This window comes from Mastigoproctus giganteus, chromosome 8, assembly GCF_048544385.1.
Source record: "Mastigoproctus giganteus isolate SK-2022 chromosome 8, ASM4854438v1, whole genome shotgun sequence".
Lineage (NCBI taxonomy): Eukaryota > Metazoa > Arthropoda > Arachnida > Uropygi > Thelyphonidae > Mastigoproctus > Mastigoproctus giganteus.
In genome coordinates this window covers 74,360,385-74,387,190 of record NC_143582.1, presented here as the reverse complement: position 1 = coordinate 74,387,190, position 26,806 = coordinate 74,360,385, and the positions used below count along the sequence as shown (strand labels likewise).

At 37.4% G+C, this 26,806-nt stretch overlaps 1 protein-coding gene across 1 annotated transcript in view; it reads left to right on the top strand.

Annotated features, from left to right (window-relative positions):
• SCOT (Succinyl-CoA:3-ketoacid CoA transferase) overlaps positions 1-26,806 on the top strand; it is a 180,886-nt gene that overhangs the window by 30,315 nt on the left and 123,765 nt on the right. Inside the window, exons 3-6 of the mRNA XM_090379500.1 lie at positions 943-1,076; positions 7,542-7,634; positions 11,352-11,501; positions 21,606-21,712. Coding sequence (XP_090235626.1) covers positions 943-1,076; positions 7,542-7,634; positions 11,352-11,501; positions 21,606-21,712 — 484 coding nt within the window. The remainder of the gene's footprint in view (positions 1-942; positions 1,077-7,541; positions 7,635-11,351; positions 11,502-21,605; positions 21,713-26,806) is intronic.

The following is a 26,806-nucleotide window of genomic DNA, read 5'->3' as shown; positions in this document are numbered from 1 at the left end:
AAAAATGTTGAAGCCAAGCTTCTTGGAGGTTGCCAACATATTTATTTTCAACTAAATCCTTGTATTCTGGACTGTTGTTCCCTAAGAAGGTCTCAACAACAGTTTTTCTTTTATTTATAGTTCCCTCAAAATCTGTCCTTCATCAGTTATATGAGGTCCAACAAAAATACTTTGTTTTAGCTTCTCTTAGGTGGTTGATAGGAATTTAGTACAAAGATAGTTGAAGCAGGAACCTTCCTGAAGTAAAGCTTTCACAAACCGTTTCCTCAAATCCAGTTTGAAATGCAAGGGTGGAAGGAGGACAGTTTTCAGGTCTACCAGTAGTTTATGAACTGTGGTCATCAATTTATACTCCAAAATAAGCACAATACATATTTTTCACAAAATTTGTAATATCTTGTCTTGAGGATTATGCAGCTCCCACAAATACTGTATAACAAAATGTTTGGATTATTCAAACTTTTTTTATATTTGTATTAAGACATTTTACTCAAGGTTGACACAATAATGAAGATTTGGTTTACAAATTCCCAGCATTTATTCTAACTGAATGCATTTAATAATATGCATTAAGTGATTTGTGAAAAATTGGTACATGATAGAAAAAAAAAGAGTGAATAACTTTTCTGAAATCAGCATAAATTAAAATGAGGTAAAAACAGCTATTAGTTTACAAACATCAAAAACCATTCAGCGTGGTGTTATATGTATGATGTAATGTAATTTTTTTAAAACTGATATATATACTAAACTTTCTTAAAACTGGTATATATACTAAACTTTCTTAAAACTTATATATATAGACTGAATGTATACTACACTTGTGGTATACATGTTACACCACAAGTGTCTAGTCTGTTCTTTCTTTTAGTATAAAAATTTTGATGATTTTTTTTTTTTTTTTTTGCATAAGCAACTATTTATATAAAATGTTTCTTCCAGGATTTGGCCTCTGTGGTATACCAGAAAACCTGATTAATGCTATGATTCAAAAAGGAGTTAAAAATCTTATAGTGGTCAGTAATAATGCAGGAGTTGATGATTTTGGTTTAGGTCTTCTTTTAAAAGCAAAACAGGTATTTCTTTCTCTTAAGTATTAATGACATTTTTACTAAACAACAATAGCTGCTGTCATATGATTGGTTCTGATTGAACAATGAGAACTGTTTCCTCCCCCCTCAATTCAGAGAATGATAATTTTTTTAAATTTCAGGTTCAGGAGCATTCTAGAATGCTCCTGAACATGGAAGACTATTGTACAAATTGGAGCAGAAAGGTATTAAGGGTAAATTGCTACAATGGATAAAAGGATGGTTGATTGGGAGAAGACAGAGGGTGGTAATTAATGGGTGCTGCTCTTCGTGAATTAATGTTATTAGTGGAGTCTCACAGGGTTTCGGTGTTGGGTCCATCGTTTTTTTGTATATTTATCAGTGATATTGATGAAGGTATATCAGGCTTAGTGTCAAAGTTTGCAGATGATACAAAGGTCAGCAGGGTTGTTAATGACAGTAATGGCAGTGTGCTATTGCAACAGGATCTAGAAAATTTGGGCAGATGGGCTGAGAAGTGGCAACTGAAGTTTAAGCTTGACAAATGCAAAGTACTGCATATGGGTAGAAGTAACCCCAGAGAAACGTACTACAGTTAAGGTGGTAGAAAATGAAAAAGACCGGGGAATAATTGTGCAGCCAGATATGAAGTTTTCTGAGCAATGCAGACAGGGTGCCAGGGCAGGCCATGGGGTTTTGTCAATGATATATAGGAATTTTGCTAGCAGGGAAAAGGAGGTGATTGTCCCTTTGTATAAGACAATGGTCAGGCCACGCCTTGAGTACTGCGTGCAGGTCTGGAGGCCTCATTTTAGGAAGGATGTAGATTTGCTTGAGTGTGTACAGAGAAGGCAACAAGATTGGTGAGGGGAATGAAGGGATCCTCTTACCAAGAGGGCGCCTCCATAGCCAGGTGGGAAGGAGCAGCAGTGCATAGCACACGCTTCTTGATTAGACCGGGGTTCGAGCCTGTCACCACCAAATACAGAGGATGCAGAAAGGTCACGGAATGACCACCGCATATCCCCGAGAGCAATATGGCCTTAGTTGCTAATGCTCCTAAAAACCAAATAACAAACAATCTTACCAAGAGAGGTTTAAGTTCTGCAAATTGCAGTGGCTGGGGACTAGGCACCTGCACAGTGATCTGATTGAGGTGTATAAGGCCTTGAATGGGCACGCTGAATTCTGATGGGATTCTTCCACTTGTTCAGATTACGAACCTAAGGGGGCATAAATTCAAATTAAGGAAAGACCGATGTAGAATAGATGTTCGGAAATTTGCCTTTAGCCAGCGGGTGGTTAATTGCTGGAACAAACTTCCATCTGCCGTTGTGGAAGTTGATAGGTTAAATAAATTTAAGGAGGAACTGGACAAACATTTAGAGGTTGTGGGAAAATTTTTTTTTTTTTTTTTTTTTTTGGCTGATGCTGCATAAGCTCATACACTTGTTTTCTTGCATCACATGCCACTACTACTACACTCCAATGGATCTGTCATTGTTCAGTAGTAGTAGCCAAACAAAAGTACTGGTATCAGTTATGTCATTAATTTTATCATTATTCATCTAATAAGAAATTCTCTGTTAATGTGCGTAATGGATCATAATGCTGGTACAGTGATCTGACTGGTGTCTGAAAATGTCCGAAATAATATGCAAAAACCAAACCTAGAATGAGTTTTGTTTTTACCCATCTTGGAAAACAATAAATGCTCCACCTATAATACGAATCTTCATGTGACTGTAGCTATATTTATTAGTCACTTTGATAAGTATTTTCTTTCATTGCAGTATACCCCAAATTAAATAAACATACTTCCCTGCATAAATATCTTATCTCATTGATTTTACCTCATGATCTCACTTTGTAGCATAAAGTTAACTTATGGCTAGGACAGCTCATATCCAGTTGATTTTAAATTTTGAATATACAGTAGTTCAACTATATAATTTCAACTATCCAAAAAAAAAAAAAAAAAAAACAAACCAGTCACAAAAACAGTTGAAAGTAAAGGTTAATCTGACTGGGGAGCAAACTTGTGGTTTCACCTTGGCTTAGATGTCTTTTTATGCAGGCTGTGTTATGTTGGAGATCTTGGACCCCAGTACTAATGTACAAACACCTCAAAGATTATTGTGGACCATGTCTAATTCAGCATGTTGATTGCACTCAGATGATTGTCAGAATGCAAAACTGACTCCAGGTGCATAAAGGCAAGTCTCTTATTAGCATTTGTAGGATGGGATCTAAAAGATCATATGTCATGGACATGCAAAAATACAGTAGTGTCAAATCCGAATGTCAATAAGCCAGCATTTTCTTTTTTCTTTTTTTTTTTTTAATACTTGTGCCATAAAATAATTTCATTAAGTGCCGGTTATTGTGAACACATGTTCAAAATTCAATTCACAAATTTTGTGAATTGAATTTTGATTGTATTTAACGGCAATTCTAATAAGCAAAAATTGGAGGAATATTATCCACGGGCTCTAAAAATGAAGATATAAAGCACAAATTCAAACCTTTTTTTTTACCTTTCAATTAAACAAAATTAAATCATACGTGAAAATTGGAAGAATATTATCTACAGATTAGCGAAATAAAAATAAATTTATGCTTATGCACATAGTTTAATTAATATACATACAGTACTAACAAAACATAACACTGACATTTTTATGGGGTTGTATTTTCTAAAGCAATAAAAATCTAAAACAGTAAAAAAAGATGTGTCAATGAATAACAAAGAATGCGGCACGAAGAAATTGCAACTAACATGATACAAGCAAGTGAGATACAGATTAAAAATATTCAGAACAGAGTTTTATTTTACCGTATTATAGTTTTCTTCATCTTTTAAAAGGAAGCAGAAATTTTTAACAATTGAATTGAAGAATGAGATTTTGAATAGACTTTCACAGGAAGAAAGCAGGTCTTTGTTAGCAAAATTTTACGAGGTTGGAAAGTCAATCATAACAGACATTAAAAACAACGAGAAAAAAATTTTTAAGTTTGCATCGAAAAACTATGAGAACAGCTAATGACCCATCCCTCAAAGGTGCCATTTGTTTGTGGTTCACACAGAGACAAAGTTTAGGAAAACCCATATCTGGACTTTTGTTGTGTGAAAAGGCACTGGATTTTGACAAAAAATTAGGCAGTCCCTCTGATTTTAAAGCCATTGTTTTTATTTCTCAACTTATTAAGCCTTTTTTTTTTTTTTTTTTTTTTTAAGTCTCCAGAACAGTTTGATAAGTTCGAAAATCAAAACTACCCCCGGTCCCAATTAGTTTGGATTATCGACGCTCTACTATACAGAGTAAGTTGCAGATATATTAGATACTCCAGCTGATGTTACTGTTGAACTCACTTGTTACTCTGCATCCATATTTACAGAAGAAAAACCCTTTATGTTAATGAGAAATTATGGGAGTGAAGTTGAAAAATATGTAATTAATGATATTGAAATTTCACTTGATTATTTAATGAAAAAACTTTCGAGCTTACAGGCAAGTAAGGCCCCTGTGGTTAATGGCATATACCCTATAATTTTAAGGGAGGTGGCAAGTGAGTGCATTGAACCATTAAGGCTAATTATGGGAGCATCACTCGTCTCAGGAGACATTCTGTTGGATTGGAAAAGTGCCAATACATAATACTAAGTGCCACTACTCTTAGACAGTTCTAAGAGTAGTGGGAAATTACCGACTGGTCAGTCTAACTTCAGTAGTAGAGAAAATTGTGGAGACAATGATTAAGGGTGGAATTCAGGATCATTAGATAGAAATAGAATTCTGAAGGATACACAACATGGTTTTGTAGAAAGAAAATCATGTTTAACAAATCTGGTTAGCTATTTTGATAGGGGTCACTCGTGAGCTGGATTTAGGGAATAATCTCGGCATTGTTTATTTAAATTCAGCAAAGCATTTGACTCAGTCCCGTACAAGTGATTACTTTATAGGCTGGAGCAGGTTGGAATCACAGGGAAAATCCTTAGATGGATAGCAGAAGGGCTTAAGGACAGGAGGCAGAGAGTTGTGATAAATGGTTATTCCTCAGATTGGGTTAATGTAAGAAATGGGGTTCCCCAAGGATCAGTATTGGGACCATTGTTTTTGATTTTCTTAAATGGCATCAATGAAGGGATAGAGGGCATGATGTCTAAATTTGCAGATGATGTAAAGATCAGTAGAGTAGTTAATGATGATTGCCAATCAGAGCTTCTTCAGAGGGACCTGATAGACTTCAGGGATGGTCGGAAAAGTGGCAGCTATCAAAGTCTTACACCTGGGGAACAGCAACCCCAAAATAACATATACACTTGAAGTTGAACTAAAGTCAGTAGTGGAAGATAGGTACTTGGGAGTTATGATACGGTCAGACATGAAGTTCTCCAAGCATTGTAGACAGGTTGCAAGGAAGGCCCATGGTGTCCTATCGATAATTTATCGAACACTTGCTGGTAAAGATAAAGGATTTCATAATCCCATTATATAAGGCTATTGTTAGATCACACTTGAAATACTGGGTTCAAGTATGGAAACCACACCTACAAAAAACCATTGAAAGTCCAGCGACTGATAAAGCACGTGGTGAGATCAGCAAAAGGGCATCCATATGAGGAAAGACTTCAAATATGTAGGTTGCACAGCTTGGAAACTAGGCACCTTAGAAGAGACTTGATTGAGGTGTTTAAGGTACTGAGAGGCAAAAGTAAAATGAATGAGGATGAAATTTTCACAGTTATAAATGGTTCTAGAACTAGAAGCCATAAATTCAAGTTACGGGGAGAGATGTTGAGAATAGATTTCAGCGAGTTATAAATTGCTGAAATAAGTTACCTACATGGGTGGTTGAGGCTGTCAGTTTAGAGAAATTCAAAGGTCAGTATTCTAAGTTATGTATTTCCTTTCCTTTTCTTTTATTATTTATTTATTTTATTATTATTTTACTCCTTTTTTTTTTTTTGGTTGGTGCAGTATAAGCTTTAGGCTTCCTTGCACCATATGGCCATTACTAATATATAGGATAATTCAGAAATACTGTACCTGAGTACCTGCAATGATGATGGAGGTGTTACTTCAGAAATGTTGGTGCATGTCTTCATAAACATTATTTCCTGATGTATTATAATATCAGATAATTCTATGGCAGTTGTGTGATATTTATGACAGCTCTTGTATTTCAGGTATGCTCTAACTTCTCAATTTATCTTTGAAGTTTTTTAAATAGGCATTACTGGAGATTTCTATCATTATACATACTATGTGGTTTGCTGGAGGGTGGGTACATTATAGGATATGACTATGGACATGAGTCAGGTATTTTAGTTTTACCCCACAAACATGCACTTGAAGCAGATTTTAAAAAATGTTACCTCTTTGAGATTTTTTTAAGAATGGGCACAACTATCTCATATAATTTCTGAGAGCTGGCTTAAAATGGATTAGAAAAAATTATCAGGTCATCTAAAATTTGACTGTCATAATTATACCACTTTCAGTAGACTAGTGAGATCTGCTGATGAGATGAAATTTGATCTTATATACAGGATTCATTTAATCACATTACAAAAGTCCCTGTATACCTGTAGTAACAAATTATTTTTTTTGTAATATGTTGTATGAACATATTTACTTAGTCAAGGTTACAAGAAGTGTTGATGATAGCTCCCCATCTACTTGTAGACAAGCGTTTACACAATTATTTGTTTATGAAGACATGCACCAACATTTTTGATGCTACAGTGTGTTTTTGTAGGTGCACAGGGACTTTTGAATCTGTATTGAAGCAGTGAAATGCTAATGCTCTGGATTTAGTTGAGTACTTTTTGGAGGAAGGAAATAGAGGCAACTACAAAGGGACATATACACATACCTAATTTGCAAAAAAGATTGTACTTTGATGGTGCCATGAAAATTTCATGAAACATTCAGAAAGAAGAGTATTTTTTAGGCTTATGTAATATTTGTTACTTTAATAGAAAAAAATTTAATTTAATTTTTAAGCTCATAATGCATTATTTATAAATTATGCTAGTTACAATTCTGTGATAGGTGGTAGATGACTTTCATCAACCGGTGAAATACCACCACTTTGCTTATTGGAGGCTTGAAGTGGCGAAACCCATGTTTAGTCTCTAGAGCAAAGTTTCCGGCATCCCCCTCTCCCCATACTTCTCCTTCAACCCATGCACGGTACTAAGTACTATAGGTTTTGATACCTTTCGTGTTTGGGGTTCTCATAAAAAAAAAAATAAAGATTTAAATTTCTCACTTTATTCTAATAACGTACATTCTTTTTGCATTTAAAAAAATATTGTAGCGAGTAAGTATACTCAGTTCATAAAAGATGTGAATTGAATATACTCACTAATAGTACACCACTTTCGAGAATTTAAACGTTAACTTTTTATAGTTTTAAATTTTTGTCATTATTCTAGTTTTAAATTTGGTTTAACACTTAATTTATTATGAATTTTAGATAAAGCGTATGATATCATCATATGTGGGTGAAAATGCTGAATTTGAAAGGCAATATTTGTCTGGTGAACTGGAACTGGAATTTGTCCCTCAGGTAAATGTTTGCTATCTTATTTTATGCTGTAGGTATTGATTATGAATATAAGTTGCTTATTTAAATATTAAAATGTATACAAGAATCTATAAATAACAAAGTTGTGAATAGAGTTGAGAAAATGTATAGCAACAAAAGTAAAATAAAGGAGAATTTGCATGAAAGAAGTAATGTGAATTTTGCATGTTATGCGGAGGCGCCTAATGCTCCTAAAAACCAAATAACAACAACAACATAAAGATCTTCTAAACAAGCTTCCATTTTATGGTTTGCCAATTGTTTTTTGTAATTGGGTATCCAGTTTTCTCTCTGACCACTGAAGGCGATGGTAGATAACTCTGTCTTCTAACTTCTCCACTAATGCTGGTGTCCCCCAAGGTTCAGTTCTTTCCCCCACTCTTTTCCTCTTGTATATTAATGACCTTCTTCCATTGACCGAAAATCCTATCCATAGTTTTGCTGATGATAGCACATTGCATTCGATTATCAGTTTGAGAAACCTTGCCCTGCTCAATGCTTCAACTTCTCAAATATCCGTTACCAATTTTGATAGATTAAATAAATTTAAGGATGAACTAGACTAACGTGGAGTGACCAGATGGGTGAAATGGGGTGGTTTTTTAATTTTATTTTTTTTTGGTGATGATCTGTAAGCTTGCTTTCTTGCATCATATGCCTCAACTAATGCTAGAAAGGCTAAAATGCTTATCTTTGGTGACACTCCGATTTCTAGGCAAGATGATATATTTCTTTTGGGAATTACCCTGACTTCTAATCTCTCTTGGCTCAAGCAAATATTGCTTCTTCTGCATCTCAAAAACTTGGTTTTCTCTTTTGTTCTGGGCGTTACTTTTTTTCCAAACATCTGTTCACTCTGTACAAATCGCAAATCTGCCCTACCATGGAATATTGTTCCCATCTGGGGGGTGCTCCCAAAATCTCTCTCAGGCTTCTAGATTCTATTCAGAAGAGAGCAGTTAGGTTAAATTAATGACTCCTCTCTAACAGAATCTCTCCACTCGCTGTCTCATAGATGTACTGTTTCTGCTGCATGCCTTTTCTACAGATACTTCCATGAACACTATTCTTCTGAATTGGCTTCTATAATTCCTGCTCTCTCTTTCAAAATAATCCGAACACATGCCGCCAGCAGCCAACATCCATTTATTGTCCATCTTCAAACTCACAGAATCAACTTTTCATCTTCCTTGTTTATTCATTCAGCTGCCGTTTTCTGGAACAACGTTCCTTCATATATATTTCCTGAAAATTACAGTCTACAGAAGTTAAAGTCTAATGTCAACAAACATCGTATTTTGGCTTCTCAGCCTTCAATCCATGCATGGTACTAAGTACTATAGGTCCTGTTACCTCTTGTGCGTGTGTGGGTTTCATAAAAAAAAAAAAAAAAAAAATCCTGGTCCAGTTCACGTTGGCAGGTCAACCATATTTCTCAGCCAGGGGCTTGAACCCTGGTCTACTCAAAGTGCATGTGCTATTGCACCCATGCACTTGACCACTCAGCTTTGGAGGCCTTGATGTATTTATTTATTATTTGTATAAAACTAAATACTGGCACCCCCATATAAACACGGTACTTGTACACCACAGTTTCACTCTAACACGATTGATAAATTGTGCAATCCTCACACAACATGGTACTTGTATAACATGGTTTCACTCTAACACGGTTAGAGAATTTCAGTAAACCTTATATAACACGGTATTTTTGAGCTTTTGTGTGGTGAAAATCCTGCTATTATGTTGGATGTAAATTTTCAGTGTTTCCCCTTTTTTTGAATCCCTGCTGTTGACTCACTAGTCAAAAAAAAAAAAAAAAAAAAAAAATATATATATATATATATATATATATTGAGAAATCCCTGTATTTTATTTTGTTGGGAAATTCCTGTGTTACGTTCTGTGCTATTGAACTTGTACTTGTTGAACGTGGAAAAATCTAGATTTCAAAGTTATATTGCTGTTGGATAGTACACCAGGTCATCTAAAAGATTTAAGTCATCCAAACATTGAAGTTATATTTCTACCGCCACAGTTGTATTGGGTTAATACAACTTCTTTCATTCAGCCATTAGATGAAGGCATTATATCCACCTTTAAAACTCATTCCATCAGAAAATCGTTGCAATGGATTTTGGAAAAGTTGATTCCGAATCTATTGAAGTAATGGAGACGTGGAAATATTCCTCAATTGTGGACTGTATCAGAATCATAGCTTTATCGCCGAAAGAAGTAAAACCATCAGTGTTAAATGCGTGTGGAAAAATGTATGGCCCGAGTCAGTTCATTTAGGAAATATGATCGAACGAGCAGAAAACGGAATCTGTGCAATAGTAGAACTTGCTACATCGGTAGGAGTGGAAAGTTTTAATGATATAATTACTGAAGCCCTTGTGGGTAGCACAGTTCATAGAATCGCTCTCCTCTTTCTCATACCGCCACTTTGGCGGAAAAGACCCGAGTTCAAATCCCGTCGATGAAGGGAGGAATTTTTATGGGTCTCTTTTACAATGTGGCTGAGTTAGTCGGGCTCAGGTGAGGGTAGCATGGTTTTTTCTCTCGGAAACTGGGATTTTTCATCCAGCAAAATAGAAAATCGACCTCGGGGCCCACTCAATTTATAGACAATATACACAGAGTAACATGTCCTTAGTTGCTGATGCTCCTAAAAAAATAAAAAAAGATATGATTACTGAAGACATTCAAGAATTACTGGTAGAAAAAGAAGCTGGCATAGTGGATTTAGTGCAAATGGCATCAGAAGTAAAATCAAATCAATTCAGATGATGATATTGCAGATGAAAAGCATAGGGGAAGGCATAGTTAGCCAAGCAATTAGAATCTTATTTTTTGAATACAGATTCTTCAATGAAAGGAGCCCAAAGTTCAAAAGGGAGCTTCAAAAATGCTTGGTTCCTTAAAAAGAAATTCACAAAGATTTATCAAGCAAAAGCAAACAAACCCAGATTACTGATATTTTAAAGAGAACAGAAAATTAACAAAATCTAGAATGCTGTATTTTTGTTAGCTTTTGGAATGTAACTCCCCTTTTTGTACTTTTCCTTAGTCCCGTATAATATGGTTTTGCACAACATAACATTTTACAGGAACCTGATAACCGTATTATACGAGGGTTACCTGTACTATCTTTATTTATTTAAATACGAGTAAGGAATTCATCACTGTGTTTACATTTTTTCTTATCCATGTCTACATTATATTTCATTATTTCTATGTGTAAAATTACGAAAATTTATTTCGTTTCTCAGAGCAAACTAAACTAGAATTTGCTCTGAGAAACAAAATAAATTTTCATAATGAATCCAGAGCACGTAGGCCTTTTTTACTACGTGTAAAATTTTAAATAAAGCGGGAAATTACTGACAAATTTTCTTAAAAAAGTTTTTTTTTTTTTTTCAAATATTCATGTGGTGTAATTATATTGCCCACTCAGTATTATATTTTAATATAATAGTAGGTGGGGAATCAACTAGAACTTAGAAATATCAAAAATTGTATAAGTGGAACAGTATGGTACTCTGTCAGTAGAAACAACATTTTGCATTATCATTTATGCATAGAATATTAAAAAGCTTGATTATTATAGTTACATAGTATTGAAGAAGTTTGTGCTTCTAATTAATATAGCACATAACTTCAAAATTCAAGATTTTTTACTTATTCAAGATATCTTAGGGCACTTTGGCAGAAAGAATACGAGCTGGAGGTGCAGGAATTCCAGCATTTTTCACACCAACAGCATATGGTACTCTAGTTCATGAAGGAGGAGCACCTGTGAAATATAATTCAGATGGTAGCATTGCCCTTGCAAGCGAGACAAAGGAGGTAAGTATAGTACTATGTATTATGTTGCTATTAAATAAATGATAATTTATCTTTCGTCATTTGTAGTAGGTGTGTTCTGTCTTGTGATGTACACATTTACACTGAGTGCTGGTGGCACTCTTACTAGGAAGCCTTATAACATGAATATAATTGGGTATTTTTCATTTAATTAATTTTTTTTTTTGTGGCTAGTAATGCACTAAGCACTAAAAATTAAATATTACACTTCTAATGGCAATAGTTATTTATTATATTTTATTTCATAACTTGAATAATTATATAGGCATTTTTAACCATATTATTTTATTATTCTTTATTATTATGGCACCATGCGTGGATTGAAAGTTGAAAAGACTGAAGATACTTATTAGTTTTGGACTTGAACTTCTGTACATTGTAATTTTCAGGAAATACATCCAGTGTACTTCCTTAACATGAACATTGTTAGCATGAGTACTAGTTAACACAAAATGCATATTGGGTCTGTTCTGGCATCAATACTTTTTGGTCTATATTTATTCTTTATAGGAAATAGTACTTTCAACAAAAATATTTTGTTTGTTGGAAAGTAAATATGTGCAAAATTCTTCAGGTAAGACAAAATGGCATTTATGATTATTTTCTCATTCTCTATATGCCTTTTAGTGCCTGTTTCTTGTTCCAAAATCCCAACACCCCACTGAGATATTTCTTTAATCCACAATTACTGAAAATCTTAAGTACACCTCAACTTTCATTTCTCCCTATGCGATCTCTCTCTCTCTCTTTCATTGCTCACCGCTAGTATTAATGGCGAAACAAATCTCCAGTATTAATGGTGAAACAATCTCTCTTCTATTCTGTAGTAGTATTAATGGTGAAACAGTCTCTCTTCTATTCTATGCACTTACAGTAGGATAGAATAAACTCCTTTTTTGTAGACTCATATGATAAGCCACGTGTTTATTTCTTGTGATGCCATCAATTGATGCTGAATTTGACTCAAAACATTTGGTACAAAGTTCAAAAACAAAATTTTTTCTTTTTAAAATTAAGATTACATTTTTTTTCTGTGAAACTGATTCGCTACAGTTTGGTTCAAAACTATTTCTCCAAGTAGCATTACTGTGATGGATTGGTCTTCCAAATATGATTATATTTTGGTTAAATTTAGATTTAATGCTTACAAAATAAGGGCTGTGAATGGATTAAGTAAGTAGAAAGAGTGGGTGCGAGAGAGCATTAGCATTAGTAGAGGCATATGGTGCAAGAAAGCAAGCTTATGCAGCATCAACCAAAAAAAAAAACCACTTCCATTTCACCTCTCCATTCGTCGAAATACCTGTCCTATTTAGGCTATCAACTTCCACAACAAGGGATGGAAGTCTGTTCCACCAACCAACTACCCGCTGGCTAAAAGCAAATTTCTGCACATCTATCTTTCCTCAATCTGAATTTATGCCCTCTCAGGTGATTATTCTGAACAAGAGGAAGAATCCCATCGGCATTGAGCATGCTCAAACCATTCAAGGCTTTATACACCTCTATCAGATCACCTCGCCGGTGCCTAGTCTCCAGACACTGTAATTTGCAAAACTTAAGCCTTTCTTTGTAAGAGCAACCCTTTGTTCCATTCACTTATCTTGTTGCCCTTCCCTGTACTCGTTCCAGAAGCTCTACATCCTTCTTGAAATGAGACTTCCAGACCTGTATACAGTACTCAAGGTGTGGCCTGACCATCGCCTTATACAAGGGAATAATCACCTCCTTATCCCAGCTAGAAAAATTCGTGTATATCATTGACAAGACACCATGAGCTACTCTTGCAGCCCATCTGCACTGCTCAGAGAACTTCATATCTGCCTGCACAATTATACCCAGGTCCTTTTCATTCTCTACCACTGTCAGTGTAGTACCACAGAGTTGATATGTTGCTCTGGGGTTGCTGTTTCCCATATGTAGTACTTTACATTTGTCAATGTTAAACTTCATTTGCCACCCCTCAGCCCATCTGCTCAACCTTTCCAGGTCCTGTTCAGCAGCATAGTGTCAGTGGTGTCCTTAACAACCCTGCCAACCTTTGTATCGTCTGCAAACTTGGACATTAAGCTTGATATACCATCATCAGTATCATTTATAAATACAGAAAACAATAATGGACCCAACACTGAACCCCGAGGGACTCCACTAATAACATTAGTCCATGACGAGCAGTGTCCATTGATTACCACTCTCATCTTTTCCCCGTCAACCATCCCTTTATCCATAGCAGCAATTTGCCTCCAATGCCACACTGCTCCAATTTGTGCAGCAGTCTTCCATGTGCAACAGTATCAAAAGCCTTTCTAAGATCCAAATATATAATATCAAAGTTATTGCCTGCATCCAGTTCTTTTGTGACTGCATCATAGTATCCAATCAAATTGGTCAGGCAAGACTTTCCCTTAACAAAACCATGCTGTGTCCGAGCTGTTGTTGTTGTTGTTATTTGGTTTTTAGGAGCATTAGCAACTAAGGCCATAACTGAAGCGAGCTAAAACTGAAGTCTTGTCCGAGCTAAAACTGAAGTCTTGTCTAGATGATCCTGCAGTGCCTCCGTTAATTTTCCTGGAACAGAAGTTAAACTCACAGGTCTATAATTACTTGTGTCAGCCTTTGATTCTCCTTTGTAAATTGGGGTCAGATTTGCACATCTCAAGTCTATGGGTACCTCCCCTGAGTCCAAGGAAGCTCTCATAATTATGGCTAAGGGTTTGATTACTTCCTTTGCTGCCTCCTTTAATATAACTGGATAGATCCCATCCACCCCAGGTGCCTTTCTTGTGTTTATCTTCAACAATTTCTCCTCCACTTTACTCTCAGTTATTAAAAGATTATCTAGCTTACTGCCAGAGTTGAATACACCTCTGGCATTCCCCTCGCTGAATAACTCCTCATGTGTGAATGCCGATGCAAAATATTCATTTATTTTGTTAGCTATCTGAGCAGGATCATCAACAGTTGAACCATCGATATCAAGTGGACCAATCTGATTCATCCCCAAGCTTCTAGAGTTTACATAAGTAAAGAACTCTTTGCTGTTTTCCTTTGCATCCTTTGCCAAAGATTTCTCGTAATCTGCCTTCGCCTGCCTAACCTCCTTTGTAACTTGGTTACAGACCCGCTTATATCTATTATAGGCTTCTGTGTCACATGTTAATTTATAAATATCCCATGCATTTTTCTTCTCTGTCACATGTCTAATTAGTTCATTTGACATCCATTTAGGCCTAAATCTTGAACAATATTTCTTTGTTGGTAGGAAAAGCCTTGTAGCTTCCAAGATTAATTCTTTGAATGCTTCCCATTTTGAATTTGCTGTTGGTAACATCATCAGTTGGTCCCACTGTATAGAATTTAAATACTGTCTCAGACTATCGTAGTCGCCTTTATGAAAGCAAAAACCCTTCTCTTTACCCCTGATGGAATTTACCTCTTTGAGTAAATCCCACTTCAGCACACTGTGATTACTGCCACCTAGTGGCTCTTTTATCTGCAGATTCTTAATGCATGAAGAATCAGTACTGAATGTGTACAGGCGAAGTTTTTACGGCTCCTGCAAATAGAGAAGTTTTTGCTTTTTTATTGACTTAAATTGGCATATTAATTTATTTTTTAGAGTTGCTTTATATTCCTAGTAACAATACTTTAGTTTAAATTGAATTTAGATAGCTTGATTTTGAAAGTAAATAATACCTTGTGTCCGTAGATTTACTATTCGTAACTTACCGCCATTGTTATACAATACAGCGTGTGCTAGCGTAAGGTTTAACGGGAAACTAGGGAGCGAGTATAGTAGTATCAATTAATCAGTAAAATTTATTAATTTTATTAAATTTCATTGTCAATTGAATTGTACTTTTTTAACTAAATAAATATAGCGACTTAGTTATTACAAACGTAACATCACAAATTAATACATATAAGTTGACAGGGGATAAGAAAGTCATATAACGTAATTCAGAGATAATATTCGATACCACGAATATATATATATATATATATATATATATATATATATATATATATATATATAGTGTTATAACTGCATTGGGATAATATAGGTTTAGGGTTATATTTTGTATTGGAATTTTATTGAACTTGAATAGAAATCATGACTCACACCAGAGCAGCAAAGCAAAGGGTTCAAACTAGTGGAAGTGCTGTGCTTCAGGGAAGAACTGAGAGGTACGGTTGTCCTCTGAATCACAGTTTATTGAAATGCACACTTGTTTGATGTTTGTGGAGCGAACAGGACATGATATTGCCAAGGGGAATGTCTTTGTGTGTGCGCAATGTAAGGAGTGCGAGGAAATCAGGCACGAACTCGGCATTGTTGTGGGCTTATATGAGAGCTTGAAGGACAGGGTGGATGCCCTCGAAGGATTTAAATTGAGCGGCCCATCAAGCTCTCAGCTGCCCACATCAATGCCAGAGCTTGCACTTGACCATCACGCAACACAGCGACAACTCCCAAGGCAGAATGCACTGGTCCCAAAGGAACGAGTTGTTGTAGGTGACTCCATTGTCAGGGAAACGAGGAACATATTGTGCAAAAAGGATAGATGGAACAGGACCAGGGTATGTCTGCCAGGGGCAAAGGTTGATGACGTTGTAGGGCAGGTATCATCCTTTAAGGGCACAAAGGGTGATATTGTTGTAGTACACGTTGGCACTAATGATATTAAGAGTAGGAGACCGGCAGAATTACTTAACAAGTACAAGACAATGCTGAAAAAAAGCCATGAGTTAGGGTTGAATTTGAAAGTGTGTGCAATTCTGCCCAGCACGATAGGAGGGAGTATTTGATGAGAGCCTTGTCGAGCAATTTGGCCCTGGAGAGATAGTGCAAGGCTCAAGGGGTAGAATTTTTCTCACCCTGGTCTGTGCTTGTTAACAGGAGAGACTGCTTCTACAGGAATGGGATACATTTAAATAGAAAGGGTGCAAGAATATTTGATGATCCCACGAGCCAGAGTTAGGTGGGCGGAAAACTGCTAGCTTGGTGGGTTACACGGACTAATAGATTAACAGTAGCCGCTAGCAGAGGTAAAAGTGATTATTGCACTACTTCTATTGAAATGCAATTGAGCAGCAGCCTAGAAAGCAAGGCAATGGGAATTTCAAGGACTGCTGGGGGTTCATAGTGGAACAAGTAAATACATGGGCTGTTAGGGTAACTAAGAGTAGAAACAGGTGCATGTATACCTGCATGTACACCAATGCTAGGAGTATAGTTAATAAATTTGATGAGCTTGAAGTGCTAGTCAAGACATCAAAGGCAGATATTGTTGTGATATCAGAGACATGGTGTCGCACAGACATAAGCAGTGCAGAATTGGAATTTGGGGAGTACAATGTGTACAGAAAGGACAGACAGGAAGGGAGGAGGAGTTATGCTGTTAGTTAAGAAACACATAAAATCTAAGGAACTGCATCCAATTGATGTTGGTGGACAATGCAACGTTGAGTCTGTTTGGTGTGACATAAGCACTGGGAAAGGAAAAATGAGAGTAGGTGTGTGTTATAGGCCTAATGAATCTGAGGAGTATAATGAGCAATTGTGCAAAGAAATAGAGGGGGGGGGGCAGTACATTAGAGTGTCTTTTAATGGAGGATTTTAATTTCCCGGATATTGACTGGAATTTGTGAGTTGGTCACTCACATACCAGCAAGGCTTTTGTGGATTTATTGGATGATTGTTTTCTACAGCAGCATGTTCGAGAGGCAACTAGAGGGAGTAATACTCTTCATCTGATTATCAGTAATGATTCTTCGTGCATCAAGAATCTGCAGATAAAGGAACCACTAGTTGGCCGTGATCACAATGTGCTGAAGTGGGATTTACTCAAAGTGGTAACTATCATCAAGGGTAAAGGGAAGAGTTTTTGCTTTTGTAAAGGTGACTATGGTGGTCTTAGACAGTATTTAAATTCTATACGGTGGAACCAACTGATGATGATGTTACCAACAGCAAATCTAAAATAGGAAGCATTCAAAGAATTAATCTTGGAAGCTACAAGGCTTTTCATACCAACAAAGAAATATTGTTCAAGATTTAGGCCTAAATGGATATCAGATGAACTAATTAGACATGTGACAGAGAAGAAAAATGCATGGGATATTTATAAATTAACATGAGACACAGAAGCCTATGATTATAAGCTATTCTGTAACCAAGTTACAAAGGAGGTTAGGCAGGCAAAGGCAGATTACGAGAAATCTTTGGCAATGGATACAAAGAAAAACAGCAAAAAGTTCTTTACTTATGTAAACTCTAGAAGGAAGGGGATGAATCAGATTGGTCCACTTGATATCGATGATTCAACTGTTGATGATCTTGCTCAGGTAGCTAAGAAACTGAATGAATATTTTGCATCAACATTCACACATGAGAAGTTATTCAGGGAGGGAAATGCCAGAGGTGTATTCAACTTTGACAGTAGGCTAGATAATCTTGTAATAACTGATAGTAACAAACCCATGATTGTTGAAGATAAACACAAGAAAGGCACCTGAGTCACTCTTTATGTCACTGGCCTTCCGTTTGTTTATGCTCTTCCCACTCTTCACAGTGCTGTGATTTCTTCCTTGCTTGGCTAATGCACAACTGGAGCTTCCTCATCCACCTCAATTCATGCAGCCATATCATTTGCTCCAAGACTGCCACCAAGTACGTTACAAGCAGCCCTTGCTTCTGAAAATGTTGCTAATTCAAGGTTATTATTTATGACTTTGCCTTTTCCAGTACATTTTTTCCAGCAGTTTTCATTTGCTGTTGAGCTTATTTCTCTATGCTAAATCAGTATTGTATGCAATGTCTTTCAGTGTTAATATTTTCAGAAATCCTAGAACTTGAATTTCTGAGTTCAAAACACCAGCAAGTAACTCACCACAATAATAGGCTTTTGAAGGTTCAAATAATACTCTGATCTCACCATCTTTTGATTTCAGGATATCAGCTGAAGGATGAGCTGGGCAATGATTTTTTTCAAGTTTTTTTGGAAAGGAAAATAAGTGGTGTCTCACTGATGGTACATGAATGTCATTGATAAAGTTCTTACGAATGTGGCCCAATTATATTTTTATGCATGTCTCTGTGGCGAAATTCTCTGCCTAAGCAATTTGTAGGATTGTTCGTTTGTTAAACTTCAACTGCACATATATGAGAGGTGATCATTTAATTTGCGGACTGGTGCAAGATTTTATCTGTCATCATCTGAATCTTCTAAGAATTTCTTCTTCTCAAAATACTCTCCCTTGAACTTTACACACTTTTGCCACAGTCGTACCCACACATTAAATGCTTCTTGCAAGCCATTTTTCAAAAGACTGCAAAGTGTTTCCATTATGGCCCTGTAAGCATCATTGTCAGACACAAAACACTTGCTTTTCAGAGCTTTCTGTAGATTGGAAACAGGAAAAAATCACATGGGTCTAGTCCGGTGAATAAGGGAGATGTAGCAGAACCTTGGCACCTATGGCAGTGATCACTGGCTGCACAGTATTAGCTGTACAGGGCCTAGCATTGTCTTTTGATAGAGAAATGACTTTGCACTGGGAAGTTCTTGATATTTCTCATGAATGGCATGATGAAGTTTGACTCTGAGAAGCTCAGAGTATGCTTTCTTATTCATAGTCTGGCCATTACAATTTGGCCTTTGTCAAACTTGCTTAAGTCCGCTGTCTTTCCTATCTGAAGAACAAGAGTAATACTGATTAACGGAGCTCAGTATCAGGTGTTCTTTATACCTTGTAATTGTAATGCTTCCACTCACTCGACTGTTGTTTTGTCTCTGGATCATGATGAAAAATTCAAGTTTCATTACAAGTCACTATTTGATTTAAAAAGTTTCGACCTGTGTTTCAAAATGATCAAGCATTTCTTTGCTTGAGGCTACTCTTTGCTATTGTTGTTCTGGAGTCAAACTGTGTGAAATCCAGCGGGCACAAATTCGTGACATTTTCAGGTGATCTTTCACAATATTGTGAGCACTATCATATGAAATGGACATTCTAACAGCTAATTCACAAAATGCAATTTGCCTGTCTTCATCCAAAATTTCTGGGCTTTTGCGTTGAGGAGGAAGGCTGACCAGTTCTTGAGTCATCTGCAACAGACTCATGGCCTTCATGGAATTTCTTGTACCATATAAATACACTAATGAGCCAAAACATTATGACCAGTGAGTTGTTATGCAAATTGAAGCAACTGCAGGTCAACTACGGCGCATGCGTGGGTCAGGACACTGTATAAAGAACACCTGATACCGAGCTCCGTTAATCAGTATTACTCTTGTTCTTAAGGCAGTGGACTTAAGCGAGTTTGACAAAAGGCCAAATTGTAATGGCCAGACGATTGGGTTAGAACATATCCAAAATGGCACGACTGGTGGGGTGCTCACGGTCAGCCGTGGTTAGTACCTACTGAAAGTGGTCTGAGGGGAACCCACGAACTGCCAGTGAGGTGCTGGATGACCATGGCTCATCGATGCTCAAGGTGAGCGAAGGCCTTCCCAGATGGTACATGGCTGGCAAGAGAAGGGCAACTGTGGTGCAACTTGCCAGTAATTGGAATGCTGGTGATGGGAGTAATGTGTCACACCAGTACATCGAACCCTGCTGAAAATGGGGCTGTGTAGCCCCAGGCCTATAATGGGTACACGAGCATCGAAACTGGACCTTGAGTGATTGGAAGAAGGTCGTTTGGTCCAGCGAATCACGTTTCCTGTTGCACCACGTGGACAGCGGGGTGCGAGTGCATCGTTTACCTGGGGTAGTGATGGCACCTGGATGAACCGTGGAACGAAAACAAGCCAGTGGCAGCAGTGTCGTGCTTTAGGTGATGTTCTGCTGGGATACCCTGGGTCTAGTCATCCATGTTCTGGGCACTCTGACATCTTTCATGGCAACAGTCTTCCCCTCTGGCGGTGCCATCTTTCAGCAGGATAATGTGCCATGTCACGCTGCCCAGATTGTTCGAGACTGGTTCATGGAACATGAGGAAGACTTCCAGGTATTGCGCTGGTCTCCAAATTCCCCAGATATCAGTCCCATCGAGCATCTGTGGTTTGTGTTGGAACAGCTACTCCGATCTTCAGCATCTCAACCATGGACCTTACAGGAGTTAAAGGATCTGCTGGTTACACGTTGGTACCAGATACCACAAGACACATTTAACTTGTAGCGTCCATGCCTCGCTAGGTACAAGCTGTTTTGGCTGCACGTGGAGGACCAACATCATATTAAGTAGGTGGAATAATGTTTTGGCGCATCGGTGAGTGTCTGTTCTACCAATACACTCAATGCCACACACTTCATTCTGTTTCTGTCTGACACAATAGCGAATCGCATATTGCTTTCAATTTGTATGTTTAATATGATACTTGTTTCAAAATGATTGTCAGTGACACATGGCTAAAAACTCTTCACACAACACTAGCTGGTCAAGTACTGGCCATGTACACACAGTCTGCTCAGTAGCGATCAGGGAGAGTGCCTCTAGTGGCAGTTATGGAAAGTTCTCGTGGCAAATATAAAATCTTGCACCGGTTAGCAAATAAAATGATCACTCCTTGTATTATTTATATACAGATCTGCATTTTATTGTGAAATAATTAAACATAAATAAAATTTAACACATTTACTTGTTGTTGGTCATAGGAGGGTCATTTCCACCTCTTGTGTTTTTTTTTTTTCCTGCTCTGACTTTCCTCAAAACTTCTTTGTTCATTTTGGAATAGCTCAGTACTTAGATATTTTTTGGATTTGTTTCTTTATTAAAAATTCAGGAAGTCTCTATTGAATAGTGTGAGGGTGTACTGTACAGTTAGTAAATAATGTACAATTTGCTTTTGTGTAACTGAAATTGGATTAACAATGTGGAATATTTTATTTATTCTCTTGTCAATTTGATTGTACCTGTGTTTAAATTGGATTGTTTGAAGAAAGTATCCTCTTAAGAGCCTGTAGATACCAAATCAAAGTTATTGTTATGTGTAGGTTATTTCATATGAAAATTATTTAAATTTTTAAATATTATCTTAATTTATATAATCATATTTTTTTTTTCATCACATGATATAGACTCAACTTTTCAGTGGTCGTAATTACGTTTTGGAAAAAGCTATAACAGGAGATTTTGCTTTAATTAAAGCCTGGAAAGCAGACAAAGCAGGGAACTTGATATTCAGGTAAAGTTTAAGCATTTAATGAATACAGTCAAATGTTAGTGAGAGAGAGAATTAAACCTGAAATGTGCTAACTATAGTGAGTGCTCATTGTGTTTTGGTTATTCTCTATGGACAGCTATCTTCAAATAACTCTCTTCACACTATATGAATGTAATGTGAAGAGAGTTTGTACAGCAGTGGTGTGCATCTGACCAAACTTAAGATAGGGGAAAATAAGTGTAGAGTTTAGCAGAAGTGGTCAGTTTGTTCTGCTACAACAGAACAAACTGAGTAAAGGCAAGATTGATCCATAATGAATAAAGGCTTCCTTTATTCATTATGAGCTGTTTGATGCCAGTGGTTACATTACTTTATTGTAGAAATAATGTCAACGATGTGAGATCTGTGATGACACATGTATGTATACATGTGTCATCACAAGAATGTTAATTATCAGTTTCAAAGTTACTCATGGGCATAAATGAATTCTGAAGACAAAAAAAAAAAAAAAAAAAAAACTGGACAAAGTGCACTCTAGAGAAGAAAAATCAGGACAATGCTTGGACATATATATGCATTACTGGACACATACTCCATTATCATTCGCATCCCCCCCACCTCTATGAAACACTTTACTGGCCTGGGTAGGCTTTCCACCAATGAATGATAGACTACAGTGGGTCCTCTGTTTTACTGGAGGAACAGTCCTCTGTTCCTCCAGTAAAACAGCGACCAGTTGAGCTGCTGCTGATGTGGTATGTGTTGATCTGACATCCACCTGACATTCCAGTTCAAACTGAGATTCTATTTGTACTGGAATGCATGTGTTTATTTAACACATGCTTTTCTTTGAGTTCTTAGAGACTTCTCATCTGCTTTAGCCTGCCTGACACCTTAAGTAACTTGGTTATACATTAGTTTGTACTTATTGTATGACTGTTATTCCCTGGCAATTTATATTCATTCCATACATTTTTAGCATTTTCATTGGTTTTAGCAAATGATTAAAGAAAGCAAGCTTATACAGCATCGGCGAAAAACAAAAAGGCATTTCCCTTTCACCTATTCATTCTCTCCAATAGTTTGTCTAGTTCTTTCTTGTATTTATTTAAGCTGTCAATGTCCACAACAACAGATGGAAGTTTGTTCCAGCAATCAACCACCCACTGGCTTGAGGCAAACTTATGCACATATATTCTGCAACATCCTTCCTCAATTTGAATTTTTGCCCCCTCATGTATTAGCATTAGCATTAGTAGAGGCGTTTGATGCAAGAAAGCAAGCTTATGCAGCATCAGCCAAAAAAAAAAAATAAATAATAAATAAATAAAAAATAACCACTTCCACTTCACCCCTCTGTTCGTTCAAAATACCTGTCCAGCAGAGCCTTAAACTTATTTAGGCTATCAACTTCCACGACAAGGGATGGAAGTCTATTCCACCAATCAACCACCCGCTGGCTAAAGGCAAATTTCCTCACGTCTATCCTACATCTGTCATTTCTCAATTTGAATTTATGCCCTCTCAGGTGACTATTCTGAGCAAAAGGAAGAATCCCATCAGCATTGAGCATGCTCAAAGCATTCAAGGCTTTATACACCTCTATCAGATCACCTCGCTGGTGCCTAGTCCCCAGACACTGTAATTTGCAAAACTTAAGCCTTTCTTTGTAAGAGCACCCCTTTGTTCCATTAACTAATCTTGTTGCCCTTCTCTGTACTCGTTCCAGCATCTCTACATCCTTCTTGAAATGAGGCCTCCAGACCTGTATACAGTACTCTAGGTGTGGCCTGACCATTGCCTTATACAAGGGAATAATCACCTCCTTATCCCTGCTAGAAAAATTCCTATATAACATCGACAACACACCATGAGCTACTCTTGCAGCCCGTCTGCACTGTCAGAAAACTTCATATCTGCCTGCACAACCACCACCAGGTCCCTTTCATTCTCTACCACTGTTAGTGTAGTACCACAGAGTTGATACATTGCTCTGGGGTTGCTGTTTCCCAAATGTAGTACTTTACATTTGTCAATGTTAAACTTCATTTGCCACCTCTCAGCCCATCTGCTCAACCTTTCCAGGTCCTGTTCAGCAGCATAGTATCAGTGGTGTCCTTAACAACCCTGCGAACCTTTGTATCGTCTGCAAACTTGGACATTAAGCTTTATATACCATCATCAATATCATTTATAAATACAGAAAACAATAACGGACCCAATACTGAACCCTGAGGGACTCCACTAATAACATTAGTCCCCGATGAGCAGTGTCCATTGATTACCACTCTCTGTCTTCTCCTGCTCAACTACCCCTTTATCCATAGCAGCAATTTGCCTCCAATGCCACACTGCTCCAATTTGTGCAGCAGTCAAAAGCCTTTCTAAGATCCAAGTATATAATATCAAAGTTATTGCCTACATCCAGTTCTTTTGTGACTGCATCATAGTATCCAATCAAATTGGTCAGGCAAGACTTCCCCTTAACAAAACCATGCTGTGTCTGAGCTATAACTGAAGTCTTGTCTAGATGATCCTGCAGTGCTTCTTTAACCAGTGCCTCCATTAATTTTCCAGGAACAGCAGTTAAACTGACAGGTCTGTAATTACTTGTGTCGCCCTTTGACCCTCCTTTGTGAATTGGGGTCACATTTGCACATCTCCTGTCCATGGGTACTTCCCCTGAGTCCAAGGAAGCTCTCATAATTATGGCTAAGGGTTTGCTTACTTCCTTTGCTGCCTCCTTTAATATAACTGGATAGATCCCATCCACCCCAGGTGCCTTTCTTGTATTTATATTCAACAATTTCTCCTCCACTTTACTCTCAGTTATTACAAGATTCTCTAGCTTACTGCCAGAGTTGAATACACCTCTGGCATTCCCCTCGCTGAATAACTCCTCATGTGTGAATGTCGATGCAAAATATTCATTCAGTTTGTTAGCTACCTGAGCAGGATCATCAACAGTTGACCCATCGATATCAAGTGGACCAATCTGATTCATCCTCTTCCTTCTAGAGTTTACATAAGTAAAGAACTCTTTGCTGTTTTTCTTTGCATCCCTTGCCAAAGATTTCTCGTAATCTGCCTTCGCCTGCCTAACCTCCTTTGTAACTTGGTTACAGATCAACTTGTATCTACATAGACTTCTGTGTCATGTGTTAATTTTTATGTATCCCATGCATTTTTCTTCTCTGCCCTATGTCTCATTAGTTCATCTGACATCCACTTTGGCCTAAACCTTGAACAGTATTTCTTAGTTGGTATGTAAAGCCTAGTAGCTTTCAAGATAAGTTCTTTGAATGCTTCCCATTTTGAATTTGCTGTTGGTAACATCATCATTTTGTCCCACTGTATAGAATTTTTAAATACTGTCTCAGTCCATCGTAGTCGCCTTTACGGAAGCAATAACCCTTCTCTTTACCCCTAATGGTAGTTACCTCTTTGAGTAAACCCCACTTCAGCACACTGTGATCACTGCCACCTAGTGGTTCATTTATCTGCAGATTCTTAATGCATGAAGAATCACTACTGATAATGAAATCAAGAGTATTACTCCCTCTAGTTGCCTCCCGAACATGGTAATGTAGAAAACAATCATCCAATAAATCCACAAAAGCCTTGCTAGTGTGTGAATGACCAGCCCCCAAATTCCAGTCAATATCTGGGAAATTAAAATCCCCCATTATAAGACTCTCTGATTTACTGGCCCACTCTATTTCCCCATACAGTTTCTTATTATACTCATCAGAGTCATTAGGCCTATAGCACATTCCTACTCTCAATTTTGATCACCCAATGCTTATGTCACACCAAACTGACTCGACACTGCACTGTCCAGCAATGTCGACCGGCTTCACTTCCTTGGATTTTATGTATTTCTTAACTAATAGCATAACCCCTCCTCCCTTCCTATCCTGTCTATCCTTTCTGTAGACATTGTACTCCCAAATTCCAGTTCTGCATTCCTTATATCTGTGTGACACCACGTCTCTGAAATCCCAACAATATCTGCCTTTGATGTTTTGAGCAATACCTCAAATTCATCAAATTTATTTACTAAACTCCTAGCATTGGTGTACACGCAAGTATACCTGCACCTGTTTCTATTCTTAGCTACCCTAACACAACCCTATGTGTTTATTTGTACCCCAATGATTTCCAGCAGTCTCTGAAATATCCTGCTTCTTATTTTCCAGGCTGCGGCTCATTCCAATAGAAGCAGTGCAAGAATCACTTTCACCTCTGCCAGTGGCTACTGTTAGTCTATTAGTCCTTATATCCCCCCCAATCTAGCAGTTTTCCGACCCCCCCTAACACTACCTCGATAGCATCAGCAAACATTCTTGCACCCTTTCTATTTAAGTGTATCCCATCCCTGTAGAAGCAGTCTCTCCTGTTAACAAGTACAGATCAGGCTGAAAAAAATTCTACCCCTTGAGCCCTGCACAATCTTTCCAGGGCCGAATTGATCGACAGGGCTCTCATCATATACTCCCGCCTATCGTGTCTGGGCAGAATTGCAGACACTTTCAAATTCAACTCTTATTCACGGCTGTTTTCAACAGTGACCTATCTGTATTTATATCATTTATAAATACAGAAAACAACAATGCATCCTACACCAAATCCTGGGGACTCCACTAATAAGATTAGTCCATGAAGAGCAGTGTCCATTGATAACCACTCTCTGTCTTCTCCCACTCAACCATCCTTTTATCCATTGTAGCAACTTGCCCTTAATGCCATGCTCCAATTTTTACAGTAGTCTTCCATGTGCCACAGTATCAAATGTTTTCCTAAAATCCAAGTATATGATATTAGTAGTATTTTTGGCATTCAGTTCCTTTGTGACCACATCATGGTATCCAATCACATTGGTCAGACAAGATCTCCCTTTAACAAGCCCATGCTGTGTCTTAACTATTACTGCAGTCTTGTCTAGATGATCCTGCAATGCTTCTTTAATCAGTGATTCCATTATTTTCCCGGAACGCAAGGTGACAAACTAGTTATTTGTCACCTTTTGAACTTCCTTTGTGAAGTGGTGATACATTTGCACACCTTCAGTCCATGGGGACCTCCCCTGAATCTAAGGAAGCTCTCATAATTATG